At 39.1% G+C, this 20,759-nt stretch overlaps 1 protein-coding gene across 3 annotated transcripts in view; it reads left to right on the top strand.

Moving 5' to 3' along the window:
- The window catches only part of LOC140141182 (uncharacterized), a 574,562-nt gene that overhangs the window by 172,650 nt on the left and 381,153 nt on the right, over positions 1-20,759 (top strand). For all 3 annotated transcript variants that reach the window (XM_072162976.1, XM_072162977.1, XM_072162975.1), the window contains exons 7-8: positions 1,904-2,115; positions 3,447-3,553. In XM_072162976.1, the coding sequence (XP_072019077.1) occupies positions 1,904-2,115; positions 3,447-3,553 (319 nt within the window). The remainder of the gene's footprint in view (positions 1-1,903; positions 2,116-3,446; positions 3,554-20,759) is intronic.

Raw genomic sequence — 20,759 nt, 5'->3', positions numbered from 1 at the left:
CCATGCCTTGGGTCGAGTCGCGTGCCAGTAGCCAATCATAGGCAGCGGTTCTGGGGGCGTGGCCGTTTTGTCAGAAAATATTGCCGGGAAAATTCATAAGCTGTTTTGATACCATCCGAAGAGGTCAGGAAAATTTTAAAACCCACCCACCACTCCCTTTATGAAAAATATGATATTAAATGGCATTGTTTCTTTTGCTTTTTACCATTTTGTCCAATATATGAATCAAAATGGAGATACATTGCTGCATTTGAGGAAGTCATTGGGAATGTTTTCACATACTTAATATTTAATGTCAATTCCAAATTCCAAATTAGGCTGTTTGGAAATTGAATGGGGTTGTCCTAATTCGAAATGAGTAATGATTAGGTCCAAGCCAAATTATGCTGTTTGGGATTTGAAGTGGGTCGTCTCACTTCAGGACCGTAAATGGCATCAGATGATATAGCTGTCTGATTGCGTAAAAAGGTATCAGATGATATTGCTGTCTGGATACATATATGATTGCTGTCTGATACATAAAGCTCAGATGATATAGCCGTCTGAAGTGATATTAAAAGTATTAGATAATATAGACAGTTGATTTCCTGTCAACTGTGTATACTCTCAGATAATACAGCCGTCTGAGGTGATATTAAATGAGTAATTGTTTAAATCCTAGCCAAATTATGCTGTTTGGAGAATGGGACAGGTATCAAATGTTGTAGCTGTCTGATACATCTGAAGTAATATACCTCAGATGATATAGCTGTCTGAGGTGATACAAAAATGTATGTGATATTAAATTAAGTATGAAGAACACAGTTGACACTTGATCAACTGTGTAAATGAAAGGAAATAAAAGATTCGGATGGTAAAGATCCAGCTCCGGCAATAGTTGTGTTTGATCTACTTATTGCGTCCATAGGACAATTGGTTAATTACATGATATAAATCATCTGAGTATCCAATTGAAATTGAGCTTTTAGATCTTGTAGCACTATTACGCTTATTCCCCTTCATCCTCTTACCATACCTGTGATTGGCTCAATACATGCATGATATAACATTCTTTGTAACCAGTCAAAATAGCTCTTAGAGTAGTGCACCTTGGGTTAGTGAGGTAAGCTTGAAGACTAACAGAAAGTGAAAGGAGGCCTAGATGCAGGGGTGTAGGGAGGGGGCTGGGGTGTTCAGCCCCCCCCCCCCACCCCAAAGAAAATTTTCAGGGCTAAAAAGAGTAAAGTGTCCTTAAAATGACAAATGGGGACAACATTTTGGATTTGCCCTTCACACTATAATCCTGGCTACACCACTGCTTAGATGCTGATCATTTGTATTATTGTTATTTGATCTATGTGAAATTGTAATTTGATTGATTTTTCACTATTCAGGAAGCTTTTTTTATCCATTTTGAGCTGAAATAATGAAAGAAAAAACACTTGACTATCTTGAGTCACTGTTAAACTGGGATATATTGTAGTTGCAATATAATGGGCTGTTCCATTTAAATTCCACACTACCCCTGTGGAAAATTTAGCTAAAGTCTGCCACAGAGGGAGTATAAATTTTGAATAGAATACACAATTGGGTAATTTCCATTTGGAATAGTTCAGTTGTGGAAGATATAGGTAAAGCCGTAATACAGGGGGAGTATGGGTTTCAAAATGATTAACTCTGACCAATTACATTTGAAAAACTTGCTCCCCCTGTGGAAGATATTTCCAAAATCTTCCACAGGGGTAGTGTGGATTTCAACTGGAATAGCCCAATGATACAATTTGTTTTCCTATAATCGCAACAAATATGGCGTTCCAAATAGGTGAAACTTGCAACCTTCCCAGCATTTTCATCTTACAGAAGTTGGATATGGAACTTGTATTATTATTTCGTGTTGATTTCTTACCTTTTTTGTCTTTCTCAGAATCTCCATGTTACTGGCAAGCTGAGACCGCTCTATGGGCAACGAGTCCGAAGTGACGATGGCATACCAGTGGATGTGGATCCACCGGGGATGGCGCTGTTTGCCATGGCGAGTCCGTTACAGCAACCTTCTATCATGGAAATCTATGTGCGCAACATGATATTCCGAACAAAGCACGAGTTGAACTTCAAACCTACAAGTCTTGATGCCAAGTAAGTTTAACCCCATGAGAACTACCTGCTGTTTGGCCAAAAAGAAGTTTGGACCAATCAGGAAAATTGTTAGAATAATTTCACCACACAAAAAAATTATGGTGAATTATTTGCAAAGCTCCATTCTGATTGGTGATTAAAGTGAAGATATCACGTAATTGACCTATCAGAGGCAATGTTAGATCGGCAGGTAGAGCTCAGCACCCCAAATGGGTCAAATGCCAGGTTGGTAAGTATGCTACATTAGTCTCCATATAAATGATAATCCAATATTGCGTACAGAGTCCCAATTTCTCCTAGTGTGACTTCTTTGATTGCATTGCAAACCCTTATCAGGGCGGATTTAGAGGGGGCGCACCCAGCGTGCGCCCCCTCTATTTTTGCAGATCGGCGCCTGACTCTGTGTATTTTTGCAGAACTGCGCCTGACTTTGTGTAGGCACCGAGCTGTTGCGGTGGGGGCGGTAGCTCGGCGCCCCCTCTATTGAAAATTCCTGGATCCGCTTATACTATGATCAGTTCGTAATAGGTGAGAACTATTCAGTTTGCCTAACTGCGCAAGTCCCAACTTTATGCCCATGTAAATTTTCAGGGGGGCACGATGGCACAGAGGTTTAAAAATTTGACTCATATTCACAATTCAGCTGGAGGGTGCATTTGAATCCCTGCAGCGTCAACATGTTGTGCACTTATGCAAGGCTCTTCATCCTAATTGCCTCTCCCCACCCAGGTGTACAAATGGGTACTGACTTAATTCAATGTCGGAAAGCTAACAGTCTCCCTGTGAAAGAGGTGTAGCAATCCCCCGTATCAATATTATATGGAGGGGTCTGGCCAATTGCTTGGCACCCCTGCCTGTGAACACTGGTTCATCCCCCTTTTTATATATTTTTTACTTGCAAAAACAAACATTAGTCATGCAAAGCACAGTTCACGTGGGTAGGTGCTCCACCTGGCTTTGAACACCAGTCTATAAATGAGTTGGCCTCAATGTTTATCAACAAAGGCAAAGGACTTGTATATTGATATACTTGAGTGAACTGCATACAACCACTATACTGTTCAATAGCCTTATTGTGATGTGGCAGGAGGTTTAAAAGCACAGGCCCTGAACAAAATATGATGCGCGCACATACTGCCAGGCAAAAAACAATTGAAATTGTGATGATGTGTGTGCATACTGCCAAGCATTGACGTCAGAAGTCAACTCATCTATATCAATCCATGATATTATGAGTCCTGCCTATTGCAAACTGATCATAGTATATGTTTTATATCATATTAGGACTAGTACTTTAACTTTGTTATACCTGTTATCTTTCGTATTCACAGAGGGTCAGAGGTTCTTGGGTTCTCAGAGAAGGAACTCTCATCTATGGCTGGGTACCATTATCTTCACTATGAGGATGTTATCTACTGCTCCGATATGCACAGCTCATGTAAGTTTGGAAACGTTGGAATAGAGGCTGTCAGCCTTTTCGTCATTTTGTGGTTAAAAGCTAGTAAATCAATACAATTGCATTTCTGTCTATTGTCTTGGGGTGCAAATCCCTGTACTCGTCTCTAGATTGAACCACCCAAATTTTTTGCACTTCCAATTATTTTGACCATTTTATAAAAGAAATATGATATTACTCATTGTGAATAACCTTGTCCCAGCACATCCCTTTTTAAAGGGATTTTTATTCATTTGTACTTGAAGGTAATTGTATTGATTTCCCCACAAGATGGCTGAAAATGATGTCACACTGACAACCTCTGTTTGTCTTCTCCAATTTGGCCATTCCATTTGAAGACCACACCCCTACTGTGGGAGATTTTGGAATTACAACCAAATTCAGCAGTTTAAATTATTCTAGCTCCAACCACTTTCATCCATAAAAAGTAGAAACGGTGTATAAGATTTTGGAATTGCAAACAAAATTTTTCTCATTTTAGACCAAATTGTTCCAAAATGCATCTGTATTTTGTAAATTTCCACAATTTTCAGCTGGCATTTCACATAAAGCTAGCCAAAATCACCCATTCAGGTAACCCCATTTGAAATTCACAATCCCTGAGGCAGTGTTGTAGGTCTCGAGACCAGGTCTCGGTCTCGAGACCATCTCGAGACCTGGTTTTGCAGGTCTCGGGTCTCGGATGTCAAGGTCTCGGTCTCGGACCTTAAAAGTCTCGGTCTCGGACCTCAAAAGTCTTGGTCTCGGACGTTTTTTAGTTCGAGACCTGTCGAGACTTGAAGAAAAAGATTTGACTTTCTGTTGTGGATCATTACTTTTTCCTTACCCTAAATTTCAATGAATGTTGAAGAAATTGTTAAGAATAAAGATACAGAAATCATTTTTATGATACTGGTATGTATGAGGTTAGGGATTTAACAATATGTGGAGTTATAAATGACTCAAAAGTGAGTATGTTCGGATGTGACTCATGTGAGCTTTAAATTTTATTTCATAATCAAAAATGCTAATGCTTCCGCCGCCACTCTGATTAAGCTGGGGTGGGGTACTCAGTACAAATGGCCATATGGGGGACGTGCTGCAAACATGGGTAGCAATTTCAGCCTTTCGGTATATCAATGACCTCCTTTTTCTAGACCAAATTTGGTATTTGGATGGGTCCTTTTTTTCAAAATAGCTCAATTTTGCCTCCACTATAGCCAACATTTTTGAAATTTTCTCAAAATTTGGAGGAAAAGTTGCAAAAATTAAGACACATTTTGTTAAATTTGGGTCCATTTTCTTGAAAAATTGGTACATTTATGGGTCTCCTTTCAAATTCCCAGCTGCACACCCCTACCCAAATCCCCCGGTATTAAACCAAGGTCTCGGTCTCGGTCTTGGTCTCGGAACTTAGAGGTCTCGGTCTCGGAAGGAGTGATCTTGGTCTCGGAAGGTTTGGTCTCGGTCTCGATCTCGGACGGGCAGGTCTTGGTCTCGGTCTCGGTCTCGGACATAGAGGTCTTGACTACAACACTGCCCTGAGGTCATGTCTTTCATAGGCGGTGTATGGATTTCCACTGGAAAAGCCCAAAATTTGCATTGGCCAATGTGTGATGTTTTTTGTTGAATATTGTACACTTTCGGCCTTAAAACCCCAATCCCAATTATGTATATGGAACCCATGCAGAATACTCCCTTGAAAAATATGTGATATGATCAAGCAAAATCAGTCGGAAGTCAGATATATTGATTTTCAAATATAGCCAAACAAAGAAAACAATTTCTTTTGTTGTCTATCCATGTCATATCCAGGGATGTAAGTTTTCAGGTTTTTTTTATTTTCAGCCCATTTTGGGGCTTTTTAGCCCGAATTTACATGCTTTTTCACCAATATTCAGGTTTTTTCTTCAGGCATACTTACATCCCTGCATATCTTGGGAACTAAATGTTCAATTTCAATGGGGTTTTCTGCAAAATGTAGCTGTGCTAATGCTTTATACAATCACGCAAAAAACTAAAAATTGAATATGCCTGACTTCAGACTGATTTTGCTTGATCACACCATATATGTGGTTCTGTTGAAGAAAAATATTAAATTATATTAAAAATAACTCAGCAAATTATTATTTGGGTAGTTAATAATGTGCTTCCCATGTAGTGGAGAGAGAAAGATGCATCCACGTTGTTATGAAGAATAATATTCCCTCAAAGTAGTTTCAGGCATTAAAAACCTTGCCATGTAAAACCGTTTACGCCTTTCCGGGAGCCCCCATGTCATGTATCCTCTCATAGGAAAGATTCCATCATGATCTGAACAGGGTTGCCAAAAAATTTCAGCCCGAATGAATGGTGGGTCAATTAATCGAAAAGTCGCCCAATTTTTCTCTTTACCATTGGTTTCTATGGGGCAGGAAACTATCGGAAGCTGCAGGAGCCAATGTTGAAAAGTCACCCAATTTTTTTCTTAACCATTAGTTTCTATGGGACAGGAAATTGTCATAAGTCGCAGGGAAAATCTTCAAAAGTCGCCCAATTGGGCTACCAAATCGCGGGTTTGGCAACCCTGGATCTGGAACCAAAAGGATCAGAGACTTCACAATGCAGGTGGCATGACAATTCAACATTATGACATGCTCATCCCCGGTAACACCCACACTTGTCCATCATGGGTACTTACGAACTTTACATCCATGGATTGTGTATGATGGGGTTCTCTTGATATATAGGGTCGAGTGGATGATTTGTGGATGATTGTGTGATAGTTGGACTTTGTCTTTAGGATGAGGTTGTGAGGAACAACAGTGAGTTGAGGTAATTTTTGGATGCAATAAAGATGAACAAGTGAAATGTTAGGAAACATGGGATATTCTCTTGACCTTTAAAAAAGTTTGCTAACTTGGATAATGTAAGGGGTGAACACAGTACCCAAATAATACCCCTAATTACACCAGCGGTTCTTATCTTTTTTTACCCTAGCCCACAGAATTAGAGAAGGAGAACCGGGACTCCCTATACCGCCACGTACAATCGCGCCGTCAGCTATGGGGAGAAAATTGGGGGTATTCGGGTCCCTGCCGACCGTGCGCGGAGACGAACGAAAACAATTCTGTGTACTCATCTGAAGCGTCTTGGTACTCGCGTGCAGGTCGCATCAAGTGCGTCTCTCAAATGCGCCCATCATCCATGTCGCGCTTGCATGACAACGAATGCATCAAGCGCATTCCGAAGGAAACCCAATACCCCCAATTTTTGCTCCATGCCTGTATCAAGATGGCGGTCGACTCCTGGTTCTGGTTTTAATTCTGTGCCCTAGCCAGATCATAGTCGTTTCTGTGATGCATTTTACTATTGCAATATCATGCACTGAAATGAAATCTACTCCATGCAATGGGTTATTCCATTTAAAATCCACACTACCCTTGTGTAAGATTCAGCTAAAGTCTTCCACAGAGGGAGTATGAGTTTCAAATACATTCGACATTTAGGTAACTTCCATTTGAAATGCTTACTCCAGTTGTGGAAGATATAAGTAAAGCCATATAGATGGATGGTAAAGCCATTATACAGGGGTGTATGAGTTTCAAAATAATCGGCCCCAGCCAATTCCATATTTTTGAGAACATATATTATACTCCCTCTGTGAAAACTTTTCTTAAATATTCCACAGGGGTGGGGCATGCAAATATCAAATGGAATAGCCCAATACTACTTTTCCCCCAGTAAGATGATGTTTTGAACCCTACAGCTTGGTAGCCAATAGAGGCTATCTGTGTTCTATAAGCTGCATATCCTATCAACGACTGCTATACCTTGTTTAGGACTTTCAAAAGAAGTCCCTGCATATGCAACCATCACTGTTTCAAAATAGCCCGCCAATGTCATGCAGGTAACTCCGAGGTCGTGCATTGAATTGGTTTGAATGAGGAATACTATGGGAACCAGGGCCATTTGTTAGAAGTCGCACATGAGTGAAGTTGATAACCTGTATACTTTATGTTGAACAGAAGTATAAACTGTGACCAGGAATCCACAAGACGAGGAGATTTTCCTCTGGAGGATTTAAGGGCGTACTACACCCCTGCCCAATTTTGTGCCTATTTTTGCATTTTTCTCAAAAATTATAGCACATTGGGGACGAGTAAGTTATGTATATTATAGGGGCAAGGACTACAACTACTGCGCTGGAAATTTTATTTCAACACAGACAACAGTTGTGGAGTTACAGTCAAAAATGAGGGAAAACCAATATTTGATCAATAACTCAATAACTACTTGCTTTGAGTCGCTGAATTTTTATTACAGTAGTTGTAGTCCTTGCCCCGATAATTTAAATATTCTACTTGTCACCAATGTGCTATAATTTTGAGAAAATGCAAAAATAGGCACAAAATTGGCCAGGGGTGTAGTACCCCTTAAAAGTGTGGTTTGAATGTTACATGGACCATGCTGTGGACTATGCATTGTACAAATGATATTTGTATATTTAGGGTGCAAGTTCTGAGAAAAAAATCCATGGTCCTGACATGACAGATGGGCATAATATAATATCCTATAATGAGTGTGGTGCGTTTATCAAGGGTTGGGATCCGGGCGTCATAATTGTATTTTAGGATAAGGATCAGGGAGGAATTTAAGGACTGGTCACTGACACGATGAGAATAGACTAGAGAAGGGTATTTATAGCTTCTCTGGAGATAAATGCCAGACCAAAAGGGTTCAAGAAAGCCGGGTGCAATGACTGACTTGACTATAGTCAAGGGGTGCCATATTGTATTTTAGGATAAGGATTGGGGAGGAATTTAAGGATCGGTCACTGACATAATGGGAATAGACTAGAGAAGGGTATTTATAGCTTCTCAAAAGATAAATGCCAGACCAAAGGGTTCAAGAAAGGCGGGTGCAATGACTGACTTGACTATAGTCAAGGGGTGCCATATTGTATTTTAGGATAAGGATTGGGGAGGAATTTAAGGATCGGTCACTGACATGATGGGAATAGACTAGAGAAGGGTATTTATAGCTTCTCAAAAGATAAATGCCAGACCAAAGGGTTCAAGAAAGGCGGGTGCAATGACTGACTTGACTATAGTCAAGGGGTGCCATATTGTATTTTAGGATAAGGATTGGGGAGGAATTTAAGGATCGGTCACTGACATGATGGGAATAGACTAGAGAAGGGTATTTATAGCTTCTCAAAAGATAAATGCCAGACCAAAGGGTTCAAGAAAGGAGGGTGCATTGACTGACTTGACTATGGTCAGTTATTCATTGGGTTTTGTGAACAAAGTCGACTGCTCAGTGCTATAAGTGGGTAAGTGCAATAGCTGCCATGTGTAGATAAGTATAATATATACTTTGTAAATTGCTAAATGTTCACAGAGCAGCTATTGCACTTACCACTTCTGGCACTGATCTAGTCTTGGTTCTTTTTCTCGTTGGGTTGTTGGTACTCTCAATCATCATAGAGAAGGGTATTTATAGACCACTTGGCATGTGACGTCATTGCCCGGCAGTATGCGCGCGCATTATGACAATTTACATTGTTCTTTGCCCTGCAGTGTGCGTACGCATCGTAGTCTGCTAAGGGCACGTGCATTTTAAATCGCCCGCCACATTTCATACAGTGCAAGAAAGACACTGAACAGTGTAGCGGCTTGTTCGAGCATATCGATAGACGAGTCCCTCGCCTTTGTTGATAAACAGTGATGTCAAGTGGTCTATAGCTTCTCAAAAGATAAATGCCAGACCAAAGGGTTCAAGAAAGGCGGGTGCAATGACTGACTTGACTATAGTCAAGGGGTGCCATATTGTATTTTAGGATAAGGATCAGGGAGGAATTTAAGGATCGGTCACTGACACGATGAGAATAGACTAGAGAAGGGTATTTATAGCTTCTCTGGAGATAAATGCCAGACCAAAAGGGTTCAAGAAAGCCGGGTGCAATGACTGACTTGACTATAGTCAAGGGGTGCCATATTGTATTTTAGGATAAGGATTGGGGAGGAATTTAAGGATCGGTCACTGACATGATGGGAATAGACTAGAGAAGGGTATTTATAGCTTCTCAAAAGATAAATGCCAGACCAAAGGGTTCAAGAAAGGCGGGTGCAATGACTGACTTGACTATAGTCAAGGGGTGCCATATTGTATTTTAGGATAAGGATTGGGGAGGAATTTAAGGATCGGTCACTGACATGATGGGAATAGACTAGAGAAGGGTATTTATAGCTTCTCAAAAGATAAATGCCAGACCAAAGGGTTCAAGAAAGGAGGGTGCATTGACTGACTTGACTATAGTCAAGGGGTGCCATATTGTATTTTAGGATAAGGATTGGGGAGGAATTTAAGGATCGGTCACTGACATGATGGGAATAGACTAGAGAAGGGTATTTATAGCTTCTCAAAAGATAAATGCCAGACCAAAGGGTTCATGAAAGGCGGGTGCAATGACTGACTTGACTATAGTCAAGGGGTGCCATATTGTATTTTAGGATAAGGATTGGGGAGGAATTTAAGGATCGGTCACTGACATGATGGGAATAGACTAGAGAAGGGTATTTATAGCTTCTCAAAAGATAAATGCCAGACCAAAGGGTTCAAGAAAGGAGGGTGCATTGACTGACTTGACTATGGTCAGTTATTCATTGGGTTTTGTGAACAAGTCGACTGCTCAGTGCTATAAGTGGGTAAGTGCAATAGCTGCCATGTGTAGATAAGTATAATATATACTTTGTAAATTGCTAAATGTTCACAGAGCAGCTATTGCACTTACCACTTCTGGCACTGATCTAGTCTTGGTTCTTTTTCTCGTTGGGTTGTTGGTACTCTCAATCATCCGGGAATCGTAAAGGCGAGAATGAATTCAATATTGTCTATGCAATCAAGTTAGCTCAATCGAAAAGGCGTTCGATTAAGGTATGACAGGTTGCAGGTTCGAACCCTGGTGGTGGTTTTTTGTATGCTCTCGTGGAAAAATTGAGTTAGCTTGAAATTCCCCTGGACAAGGGAGTTACTGCTATAAATTGTCTCGTTGTAACCCGTACAAAACTTGGGGAGCTGATCCTGATTGCGAAGGTCATTTGTGGAATGTCTAGAGTGTGCGCTCTTGAAGCTGCAAAGTCCCTGTGTTGTTGTTAAATGGTTTATGGAATGATGTGGGCCGTAGTGGTCAGCGACAACCTGGAAAGTGTGTTGAGGCTTGTGGATCAACGTCTAGGCGTTGTGCCTGTGCGTAGCGCACTATAAATCACTGCGCTTTTTTTTACCAGATTTAATTCATTCTCTGGCATTCTCTTTGGGCTGTATACCTTTATGAAATGCATTAATTCCAAAATCAAAATGTTCCCTGATTTAAACCTGTGGTTATCAAGCAGAGAAGCTCTGAAGCCCATCCCCTGGTCAATCTACAATAAACGTTCACAGCCATGCTTAGGTCCCATAGTTATAAACCCTTTTCTTAAATTCTTAAGCTAGGAGTCTGAATAAGGAAGGGGATGTTTCGTGTCATTGATACTTTAGGTAAGCTGACAATATTATTTATAAAGCCTACCCAGTCGCACTGCAGTTTTTAGCGGGATCCCGCAAATGGGGCGTACCTCATCCCATTTTTTCACACTTCTGTAAGTAGCAATTAGCACCTCTTGAGATTTCCGATAAAATCAATGGTCACTAATAGTAGTGGCACCAGTGGCGGTACGACAGACTTCTGCACTAGTGCACATTGAATAAACAATGTTCATTGTTTACGCTGGTTTAAATCATGGGTCAATATAACTATAAACATCTATGGAGTGTGTGTGAATGTGTGATAATGGATGAATATAACTGTTTACTGTTACAGTATTAACCAGCTATTGTTGATGGTATCGGTAGCTAGTGATTTTTGCTTTACAGCTCAACTTATCATACTTTTCCTACATTCGACCTTGAATGATTTTTGAGTTGACACAGTCATGAAAATAACTATAGATACTTGACAAGACCATTAGTAGCCCAGTTCTGAACCTTTTCATTGATCATTCATAACAATAGGTATCTGATGGATCAGTGAAGATAAGAAGGGATTATAATATCCGTAACCTTGATATTATAGTACATCTCGAGGAAAAAGTGCAATGGACATGTTTTCATTCTATGTTTCAAATATCCCACGCATGAAAATTGAGTATTTAACCCAAAATTGAAAATGGAACAATTTATTGGAAATCTGCTTTAACAGATTTTTTTGACATCTTTTTCTGCACTGTATTATACCTAAATTAAGAAATGTGATAAATATTCAAAGAAAATATAGGTCATCCAAACAATTGTGATTTTTACACATTTTGGGTCAAAAAAGGAAAAATAAGCAAAAATATCAAAATCTGTCTAACAGTTTCATTCATCAAGTCATAACAAACGGCCTACATGCTTAATTTCTAATAAAATATTGAAATTTTGAAAAATATAGGTATTTATTGATTTTCATGTTTTTTTCTTGCAAATATGCTAATAATATGCAAATTATGAAATTGCAAAATAAAGTTTCTACATAGCATACATCTTTCAAGTATGATGTTCAAAATGACAGACATCAAAAAGAGATTCGATGAAATGTAAAGGTGTAGTATCAATTTTGGCATGGACTGTCTGGTTAGGCAAAGTACGGTAAGTTGAGCTGTACGGGCGGCACTAGTAGGCCCTATTGTAGTAGGCCCTAACTGGCCGGCACTAAACGAAAATCGAAGTGGAAAATGCAATGCAGATTATTATAATAATATTGACTTGTGGCTGCCAAATCCGATGTGTGAACTGCCAAATCCCATGTAATTGATTTAATCTGGCAATTAGGATAGAGTTGTAAACACGGCTGCCAAATCCGATGTGTGAACTGCCAAATCCCATGCAATTGATTTAATCTCGCAATTAGGATAGAGTTGTAAACACGGTCCCGTTCCCGGTCAATCGAGAACAATTCACACACTTTAGTGGTAAACAGAATTAACAGATTATCTCATTATTCTATTGAATGCTCAAACAATGTTAATTGGGGCGGCGATTCAATCAGGAGGTGTATCGGCAAACAGATCATGACAACCTACGAAATGGAAAGTTTGAATTTGAAATACTGTACATTGTCACAAACGTCAGGACTATACTTATTTTTATTAATGAAGCTTGGTTGATCATATACATGAAATTGATACGACTCGATTAAAAAAGTAAGACTTTGAAGCATGTTTTAGATCGCCTAATGTTTTCATTTATCATGTAAAGGGGGAAACCCCGACTCTGTGCGAAGCGTTTTTCAAATATACTATTAAAATTTTTAATAAGTACATTTTTAGGAGTTTAAGCTCATATAAAAATTATATAAAAATCAGATTTTTTCTCTCTTGGGAAGATTTATTATAATGGACTATACCTTTCAGCATAACTTCTGATTCTGATATCGTAGAAAAAAATATGCAGGGGAATGCTTGCACCCTCCTTTCTAGAAATAACGCGAAACTGGGAAAGATTGCCAATTCACTTGCGTGCAGTGGGGTGTATGAAAACACGAGGCGATAGTGCAGATATTTTAATGCGGAAAAGTGGATTGCCGTCATGCCGTGTATTGCATGCGATTTGAAGCGACTGATGTTTTCAGGACAGTTATCTGAAGTTTTCGCGGTATAAAAACAGTTCTATAACCCATGTAACATTACCATGAGGAATGTTATAATTATGTTACTATTAGGCTCATTTATTGGTGTGTTGAAATCGAAAACCTTTCTAGGTTATACCCAGGGTCTATGGTTAAATCATTTTTACCAATTTTTCAGCGATTTTAAAATGAGTCCTATTTCCAGAATGGCTCCCAATCGGCTTTGAAAAAGCTATAATCCAAAAGCTTCAACCCCGCCAGGCCATTTCCCCTACCAGTTATATGTTAATTAACAATATAAACATGCTTTAAGATAAGAGTTTCAAATCAGTGACTTTAGGTAGGCCTATGTAAATAGATCGGTGCTGGAAGCTTACCGCGGTAGGCTTCGTATTGAGTTGATGCGGTGGTGTTTATTGATCAGTCTCACACTTTTCGGTGATAAAACAGATTAGCTGATAACAACTAATTGTGTCGGCGGCATGCGGTATAAAAAACAATAGATGCGGCGCATCCGTTCTACTGCAGGAAACCTTATAAATAATATTGTCAGCTTACCTTAGTGTAATGGCTAATTAATAATTTGGCCATTCACAACACTGCAAAATTTGAGACAAGTACAGGTGGTGTATCCAGTAAAAAGTAACGCAGCATTTGTGACACCCTGAAGTTTTATTCAGACTAGGTAACCTTTCAAAACTAGTGAGTAGTTTTCACCTAGAGAAGATGTTTTACACTTCCCATAATGCATTTCTCACATTTCAATTTCCTGTACTGATTTGCTATATAACTAGTGCAACATGGGTTGATACTGACAAAATAACTACCTCAGTGAACAGAGCACATCCATATCTTGCAAAATATGTCAATTTCTTGACTATCTATAACCAGTTCATTCTGAAAAAAAAGAAAACAAAGGGAACCTGCACAAAGTAAGGGGGTGTCATTTCATGAAATGAGGTGATGTATCATGTTGCAGAGGATTCTGGGAAGGGTATAAAGATAACTTCTCTGGTTGCCACCCTTCTAGGACTAACAGTAATATTGGCCTGAATATCGTACCCTAGATTCAATCCAGGTTTGTGTGGGTGTTTAGGTGCTGCAATAGCATCAGAGCATTCAAACATAATACTCATAATGGGTCACTACGATTCCACTCATGTGCATCCGCAGAGACGCAGTTCCTGACCTCCAAGACGTTTGTGGACTCATAGAATGACCTTTGAAGGAGTTGGGTACAAAAACTCATACCCAAACATCTTGAGGTCAATGTTGGACTTCGATCAGTGAATGGAGTTTGTTGAACTGTGGAAATAGGAATGAGACTCTTTTGGCTTGTAAAATAGCAATGCACTATGCACTAATATGGTCTCATATCCAGAGGCTCAGTTTCATGACCTCCATTCAACAATTAGCACTCAAAAGTTGACTTTAAGTTGAGGGGTATGAGTTATAGTACCCAATACTTTTAGAGGTCCTTTTCTGAGTGTACAAGCATATTGGGGTTAATGAACTGTGCTCAGGCAGGTTGTATTGTTTGAAGTCAGATAGTGGCATATAACACTCATTGTTTTCAGGTGCAATGTTAGAGGAAATCAAATTATTCTTGAGGATTTATTCATACATTTGGCTTCAATTTTAGGAAAGCCTTGTCAATAATGTCAATTCAGTGGATTGAAAAGGGTGCAATGTGTTGTTGCAAAGTTCAAACATGGGTGCGGAGAATTTCGAAAAAAAGGTGTGGGGTGTTTTAAGATGAAGATTAATCTTAATTGTGCTATTGACAGCTTGACATATTTAACTCTCCTTGTGGGTTTTGACTGCAGACGACAAGTTCCAAAATTTTTTAGAAATTTAAAAATACTAGAATTGTAAATTTTCATGACCATATTTAGAATCAGAATGAAATATGCATTAAAATGAGTACAAACAAGTCTAGTATTGGTTCAGTGGTTCTTAAGATAGCTCTCAATATTTTGAGAAAATGTAATCTCAAAACTTGGGACTTTTTTTTAAAGCTTATGCTATGGCTAGCACGCAGTTCTATTCAAGACTATGTGTGTCTTTGAGGAATTCTGTCAATGTATTCAAATATAGTGATACGATGATACAACCCGATCCAAAGTTGGCGTTAATAATGAAATTGAGGTAAGGAAATGGACATAAATTATAAAAAGTTTGTAACTTTGTACTGAGCCAAGTATACTTGCACAAGTAAGGACTTTGGGGTTTCAACATCAGTAGCTTATTTTACATAGAAATCCATATACTGTTTTTGATTGTATCTCAAAATGGAAAATGCTGACTATACGACCAGTTTGTGGTGGATGGTCACATATAGGAATACATTCATTGGCCGGGCCAGTGAAAGACCCATGGCCAGGGACAGGCGATTTGCGCGGAAAAAAATAGCAAATTGCGCGGAACTCTTTTTTCAGTGCAAAGCATGTATCCCTGGCCATAGGAAAAAAAATAGCCAATTGCGTGGAATTGCGCGGAAAAAAAGTTCCGCGCAAATCGCCTGTCCCTGCCCATGGCTTACAACATAAATGAATCCTCAATAAAGTTGTCATCTTAAAAATTCCATGGCCTACCAGTACTTTCCAATGTCCGCTAAACAGCCCAATGAATCTGGTTTAATACTGAACTTCAGCGATCAGAGGACTTGCTCCATTGTCAATGGTATAAGGAGCAGTCACAGGCCTTTAGTAATCAAAGGGTTTGCACCCTATCTATCCCCGTATTGAATCACTGGCATTTGGGTATCTCATGAGGGCTCTGAGTAATCTCTACTCCCAGTGTTGTTTTGGAGCACTAGAAAAGATTTTCAGCAAGTAAATAGTTAACAAGTTTACAATTCTGTAGTGAATATTGCGTACCTGTTGCCAGCTTGCTCTTACTCATCCCAAGATTGTGTGGAAATCATTGTAATGCCACAGGCTACATGGCAGGCAGGGGCAGCTATAAGAAACAGGAAAAGTTCAATTGGCAAGGGTTGCCAGGTCATTGATGACATCCACTTTTGGTCAATTAGAGATTTCCAGATGTCAGATTAAGGGATGCTGTGATAGTGATATATCGTTTCTTGTTTTATATTGTTTCTTGTTGTAGTCTTTAAAGAGTGTCAGGTTGTGTATGATGGATGATGTAAAGCGTTCGTTTTGAGTTGCAGCTTTGGAAAAGTATTTGCCTGAAATTGTACATGCAGATTTCAGGTGTTTTACTTTCAGGATTATTAACCCTAACCCGACTAACTAAAGCTCACTATGAAAAACACTTTGCATGCATGGATTACACAGGCTGGGCAAGGACAACCGTGTGGCTACAGGTCGATGATCATCTGTGTGGCATGCGAGGGGTCAGAGGTTCAAATCGTGGGGTACCAAGTGACTTTTTGTTCATCTTCTCTCCTTTGTTGTTTTTTTCTTTCCCATTCAAATAGAAAAAAAAATATAATTTGGGTTAGGATTAAACAAGTGGACTGAATTAAGGGGTGAAATCTTAGAAATTCTAGAAATCTTTTAACAAGATCATGCCCAGAATGAGCCCAAACAAACCGTAGTGAAACACATTTCTGTTCCAATCAAATGGTGGCAGAACTTGGCACCAAAACTTTCTATTTCCGTGATTCTTAAATTTGTGATCTGTGCCTTTTCAAGGTATTTGCAGTTTGACCATCCAGGATCTGTGGTTTGACCCAGAGAATCTGAGTCTCAGGTCTCTCAAACCCCTCAACCATGTCCCAACATTTGTAGAGCTCTCATCATGAGGCAGTGATATTTGGCAGTAGCATTTGTTTTCTATGTGCTCTCAAGGTATTTGTAGTTGAGCCAAAGGAATCAATTCCCAAATCCTTTCGTTGTGTTGGCCATTCCCAGGAAGCAGTATAAAGACCCAAGATCTGGTTTACTGAAACTGGGGAAAAATGACAGATATGAAGGTAGAACATAACAGTAGAACATGTGATGTTATGCCTTTTTTTGTGCTTTTTAGCTCATTTTGCACAAATTTTGTCACATTTTGCCCGCCTTGATAGTTGCCTTTCCCCCCTTCACCCCACTCCTCTGAAGAAGTCATGGCTATACCACTGTCAAAAGAAGCAGTAAAGAATTTATCAAACAGTAAACTTTGGTTCACTGGTATTTGGCAACATAAGTGGAAAAAAATTGGCATATGTAATAAAACAGTAAAGTTTGGTCTGTATGCTATATAGTATTTGACAAACCAAACGGAAAAGAACACAGAATTTAACATTTGTCAAATAATAAACTTGATCTTTATGCAAGTATTTGGCAGCACAGTAGATCTGTCACCTTAGGGATGTCCCATATGAATGATAGCAGGATTAGAAGTTTCCGAAGCAGACTTACGGAGATCAGGCTCATTGATGGCGTTGGCCCCAGGCCATGTCACTGTGGATCACAGGAGCTTACACACAATATGAGGTGTCATCCCAGCTCACACACACTGATGGTGGTATGATAACTTTTTGAGATTTGGAGCCCTCCGGTGTTAGGATCTTGCAAAAGCAAGGTGTCACCTTGGTCGTAGATAGCATCTAACTTGTTTCTTCATGATCTATGACCTAACATTTATTTTGAGATCTGTGTTGAAGGAATACAGTTACACTATGGGCCACAATAGCCCCCATCCTAATGGCATAGTTCAGTAACCTCAATTAAACAATCATAGTGCAGAATTTGACCTCAAGTTGCAGAGTGTGAGTTTTCGTACTTAAATTTTCAAAGGTCATTCAATAAATGTACAAATGTATTGGGGTTAAAGAACTGTGCCCTGATAGTTGAGCATATTGTGGATCCTAGTGTTAGGTCCTACTAACGAAGTGACTTGAGGTTCAGGAGACTCAACTGGTCATGAACTGGTGGGTCATGATGAGGTTCAGGAGATGCAACTGGTCATGAACTGGTGGGTCACGATGAGGTTCAAGAGACTCAACTGCTCATGAACTGGTGGGTCATGATGAGGTTCAGGAGACTCAACTGGTCATGAACTGGTGGGTCACGATAAGTGTTATGGCAGGAGTTGTCACAGATGTGTTTCAGGGATTGAGTTTTAAGGCGTGCGAGTGCGATTCGCACGCGCCGCACGCCTGAAAATACGCCGAGGTGCGATTTTTAGCTTTTACACCTTTTTAAGTTTTTTTTTTTGGATTTAGAATGTCATTAAAATGTAAATGGAAATTTAAAATGTCCCTGAAAATTTTTTAAAATAAAAAAAAAAAAATTACAAAAAGATTTAAAAAAATTATAAATTCATGTTCAAAATAGGCAAATTTATAATTGATGTTCACATTACAACCTATTTGTGAAGTAAAGAAGCATACAAAACAAATGCATTTTAAAATCATTCATAGATTATTATGTGAACATAAGTTACAAATTTGCCCATTTTAAACAAGAATTTATAATTTTTTAAAATCTTTTTGTAATTTTTTTTTTTAATTTATAAAAAAATCCAGGGACATTCTAAAGTTCCAGGGACATTCTAGGGACATTCTAAATCCAAAACAAAAAAAACCTTAAAAAAAAATTAATTAATTACAAATGACACTAGCAATAAGTCCAAAGTCCAGGGACATCTATGCAGTATACACCATTCATTACCCCAGAGCTTAACCATGGCCAGTTAAAAAAAGGACATGTATGTTGTCACAAAATTTTGCTAAGTTTTAGCTGAAAATGAAATCATAGTCATACACCAGTTTTGAAAAAAGCACACCTTGGTTTATTTAGGTGTGCGATTTGCAGCACACCTAAAAGCACACCTCGGGTTATCCAGGCGTGCGATTTACAGCACACCTGTCACATTGCAAAACTCAATGCCTGGTGTTTGATATTCACAATCCAACATCTTCTTTTTTTAAGGGTTGTTTTTAGGGGTGCTCACATGCACACTTAGGGGCGCACCATTAGATTTCCAGGGGAGGCATGGGAGTTTTTTGGAAAAAAACAACTTCGCCCACTAGTGAGACGAAAATTTTTTTTTGCCTGACCCAAACTCCCATGCCACCCCTGAGAATCTAATGGTGCGTCCCTTACGACTTTAAACATGAGAGCCCCCCCCCCCGGCCAGATCAACGCACACCAATGTTGGATGCATGATGCTGCTATGTAACTCATCATCTTACTCCATCAAATAAAAGAAGTCCAGGGAATGCCTGAAGTGTTACTTTTAGTCGATGAAATTGGTTTTGTGGGGGTTTGCCAATTGGTACAGCTTTAGGTAGTGGCAATGCCAGGATTTTTTTGGAGCATTAAGGGGTATTTGTTTTTTGAGTGGGGGGGGGGGGGGCAATATCAACCAATTATGCGTAAAGTTGCTGCAAAAAGTGGAAAGTTTTGTAATTTGGGGTTTTACTGGGGAGCAAGAAAAATATTGGGGAGAAATGCCCACCCCCCCTGATAGTATTGCATTCTGCCAACAAAATATGAGTAAGGAAGTATGAAATTTGAGGTGTTTTTTTAATAAATCTGGCAACATTGCCTCCAGGTCTATCTACCTGTTACCCATGTGGCATGATGATGACATCAACTTGTGGTTAACCCCCTCCACACCGGAGTCAACTGCAGATGACAAGTTTCAAATTTTCAATAAAAATGCACAAATTTTAAAATTGTACATTTTAATGACCATATTTGGATTCAGCATGTAAAATGCATAAAAATGAGTACAAGCAAGCCCAGTATTGGTTCAGTGGTTCTTGAGATATTTTGAGAAAATATCTAGTTAAAACTTGGATTTTTTATGTTGAAGCCTATGGCTAGCGTACAGGGCATTAATTTAATGACATCGGGATCTTACACACCACAATCTGTTAGTGCACAATTCATAAACCCCAATAAGTTCATACATGCATAGAATGAACTTTGCATAGAGTGGGTAGAAATACTCATATTCCACAACATGAGGTCAACTTTTGCGCTATGATTGTTGGATGGAGGTCATTGAACTGTGCTATGGGAGATGATGCTATATCACTATGGACCACAATGGCCTCATCCCAATGGCATAGTTTAATGACCTCAAATCAAATAATCATAGTTCAAAATTTGACCTCAAGTTGCAGAGTATGAGTTTTTATACCCAAATTTTCATAGGTCATTCAATGAATGTACAAATGTATTGGGGTCAATGAATTGTGCCCTGATAGGTGAACATGTTGTGGTCCTAGTGTATTGGATCATAGTGTGAGTAATGCATTGGAATTCATTGGAGTGTAGTTCCTTGTCAATTCAGTAGGTGACAAAGCCTGGGGAAGGGGGACTGTATTGAACCTAATCGGGAGGATTTAAGGGTGGTCTTTACTCTGGAATTATGAACACTTTTGCGCCTAGTAACTTCCAAATTGTTGGTCCAAAGTATATAAAAGTATACATATTTAGATTGGCAAAGACTTGATGATATCATCTGTGAGGTCAAATTTGGACATATAATACAATTTTATGACAAATTTATGGGAGGAAAAGCCGACCATCATTTGAAAAATTTTACCTTTCGTATTGAAGATATACATTTTAGGTCTTTTGGGGGGAAAATGTATATCTTCAATACAAAGGTTTT

This window comes from Amphiura filiformis, chromosome 19, assembly GCF_039555335.1.
Source record: "Amphiura filiformis chromosome 19, Afil_fr2py, whole genome shotgun sequence".
Classification (NCBI taxonomy): Eukaryota; Metazoa; Echinodermata; class Ophiuroidea; order Amphilepidida; family Amphiuridae; genus Amphiura; species Amphiura filiformis.
This window is presented reverse-complemented; position numbering and strand designations above follow the sequence as displayed.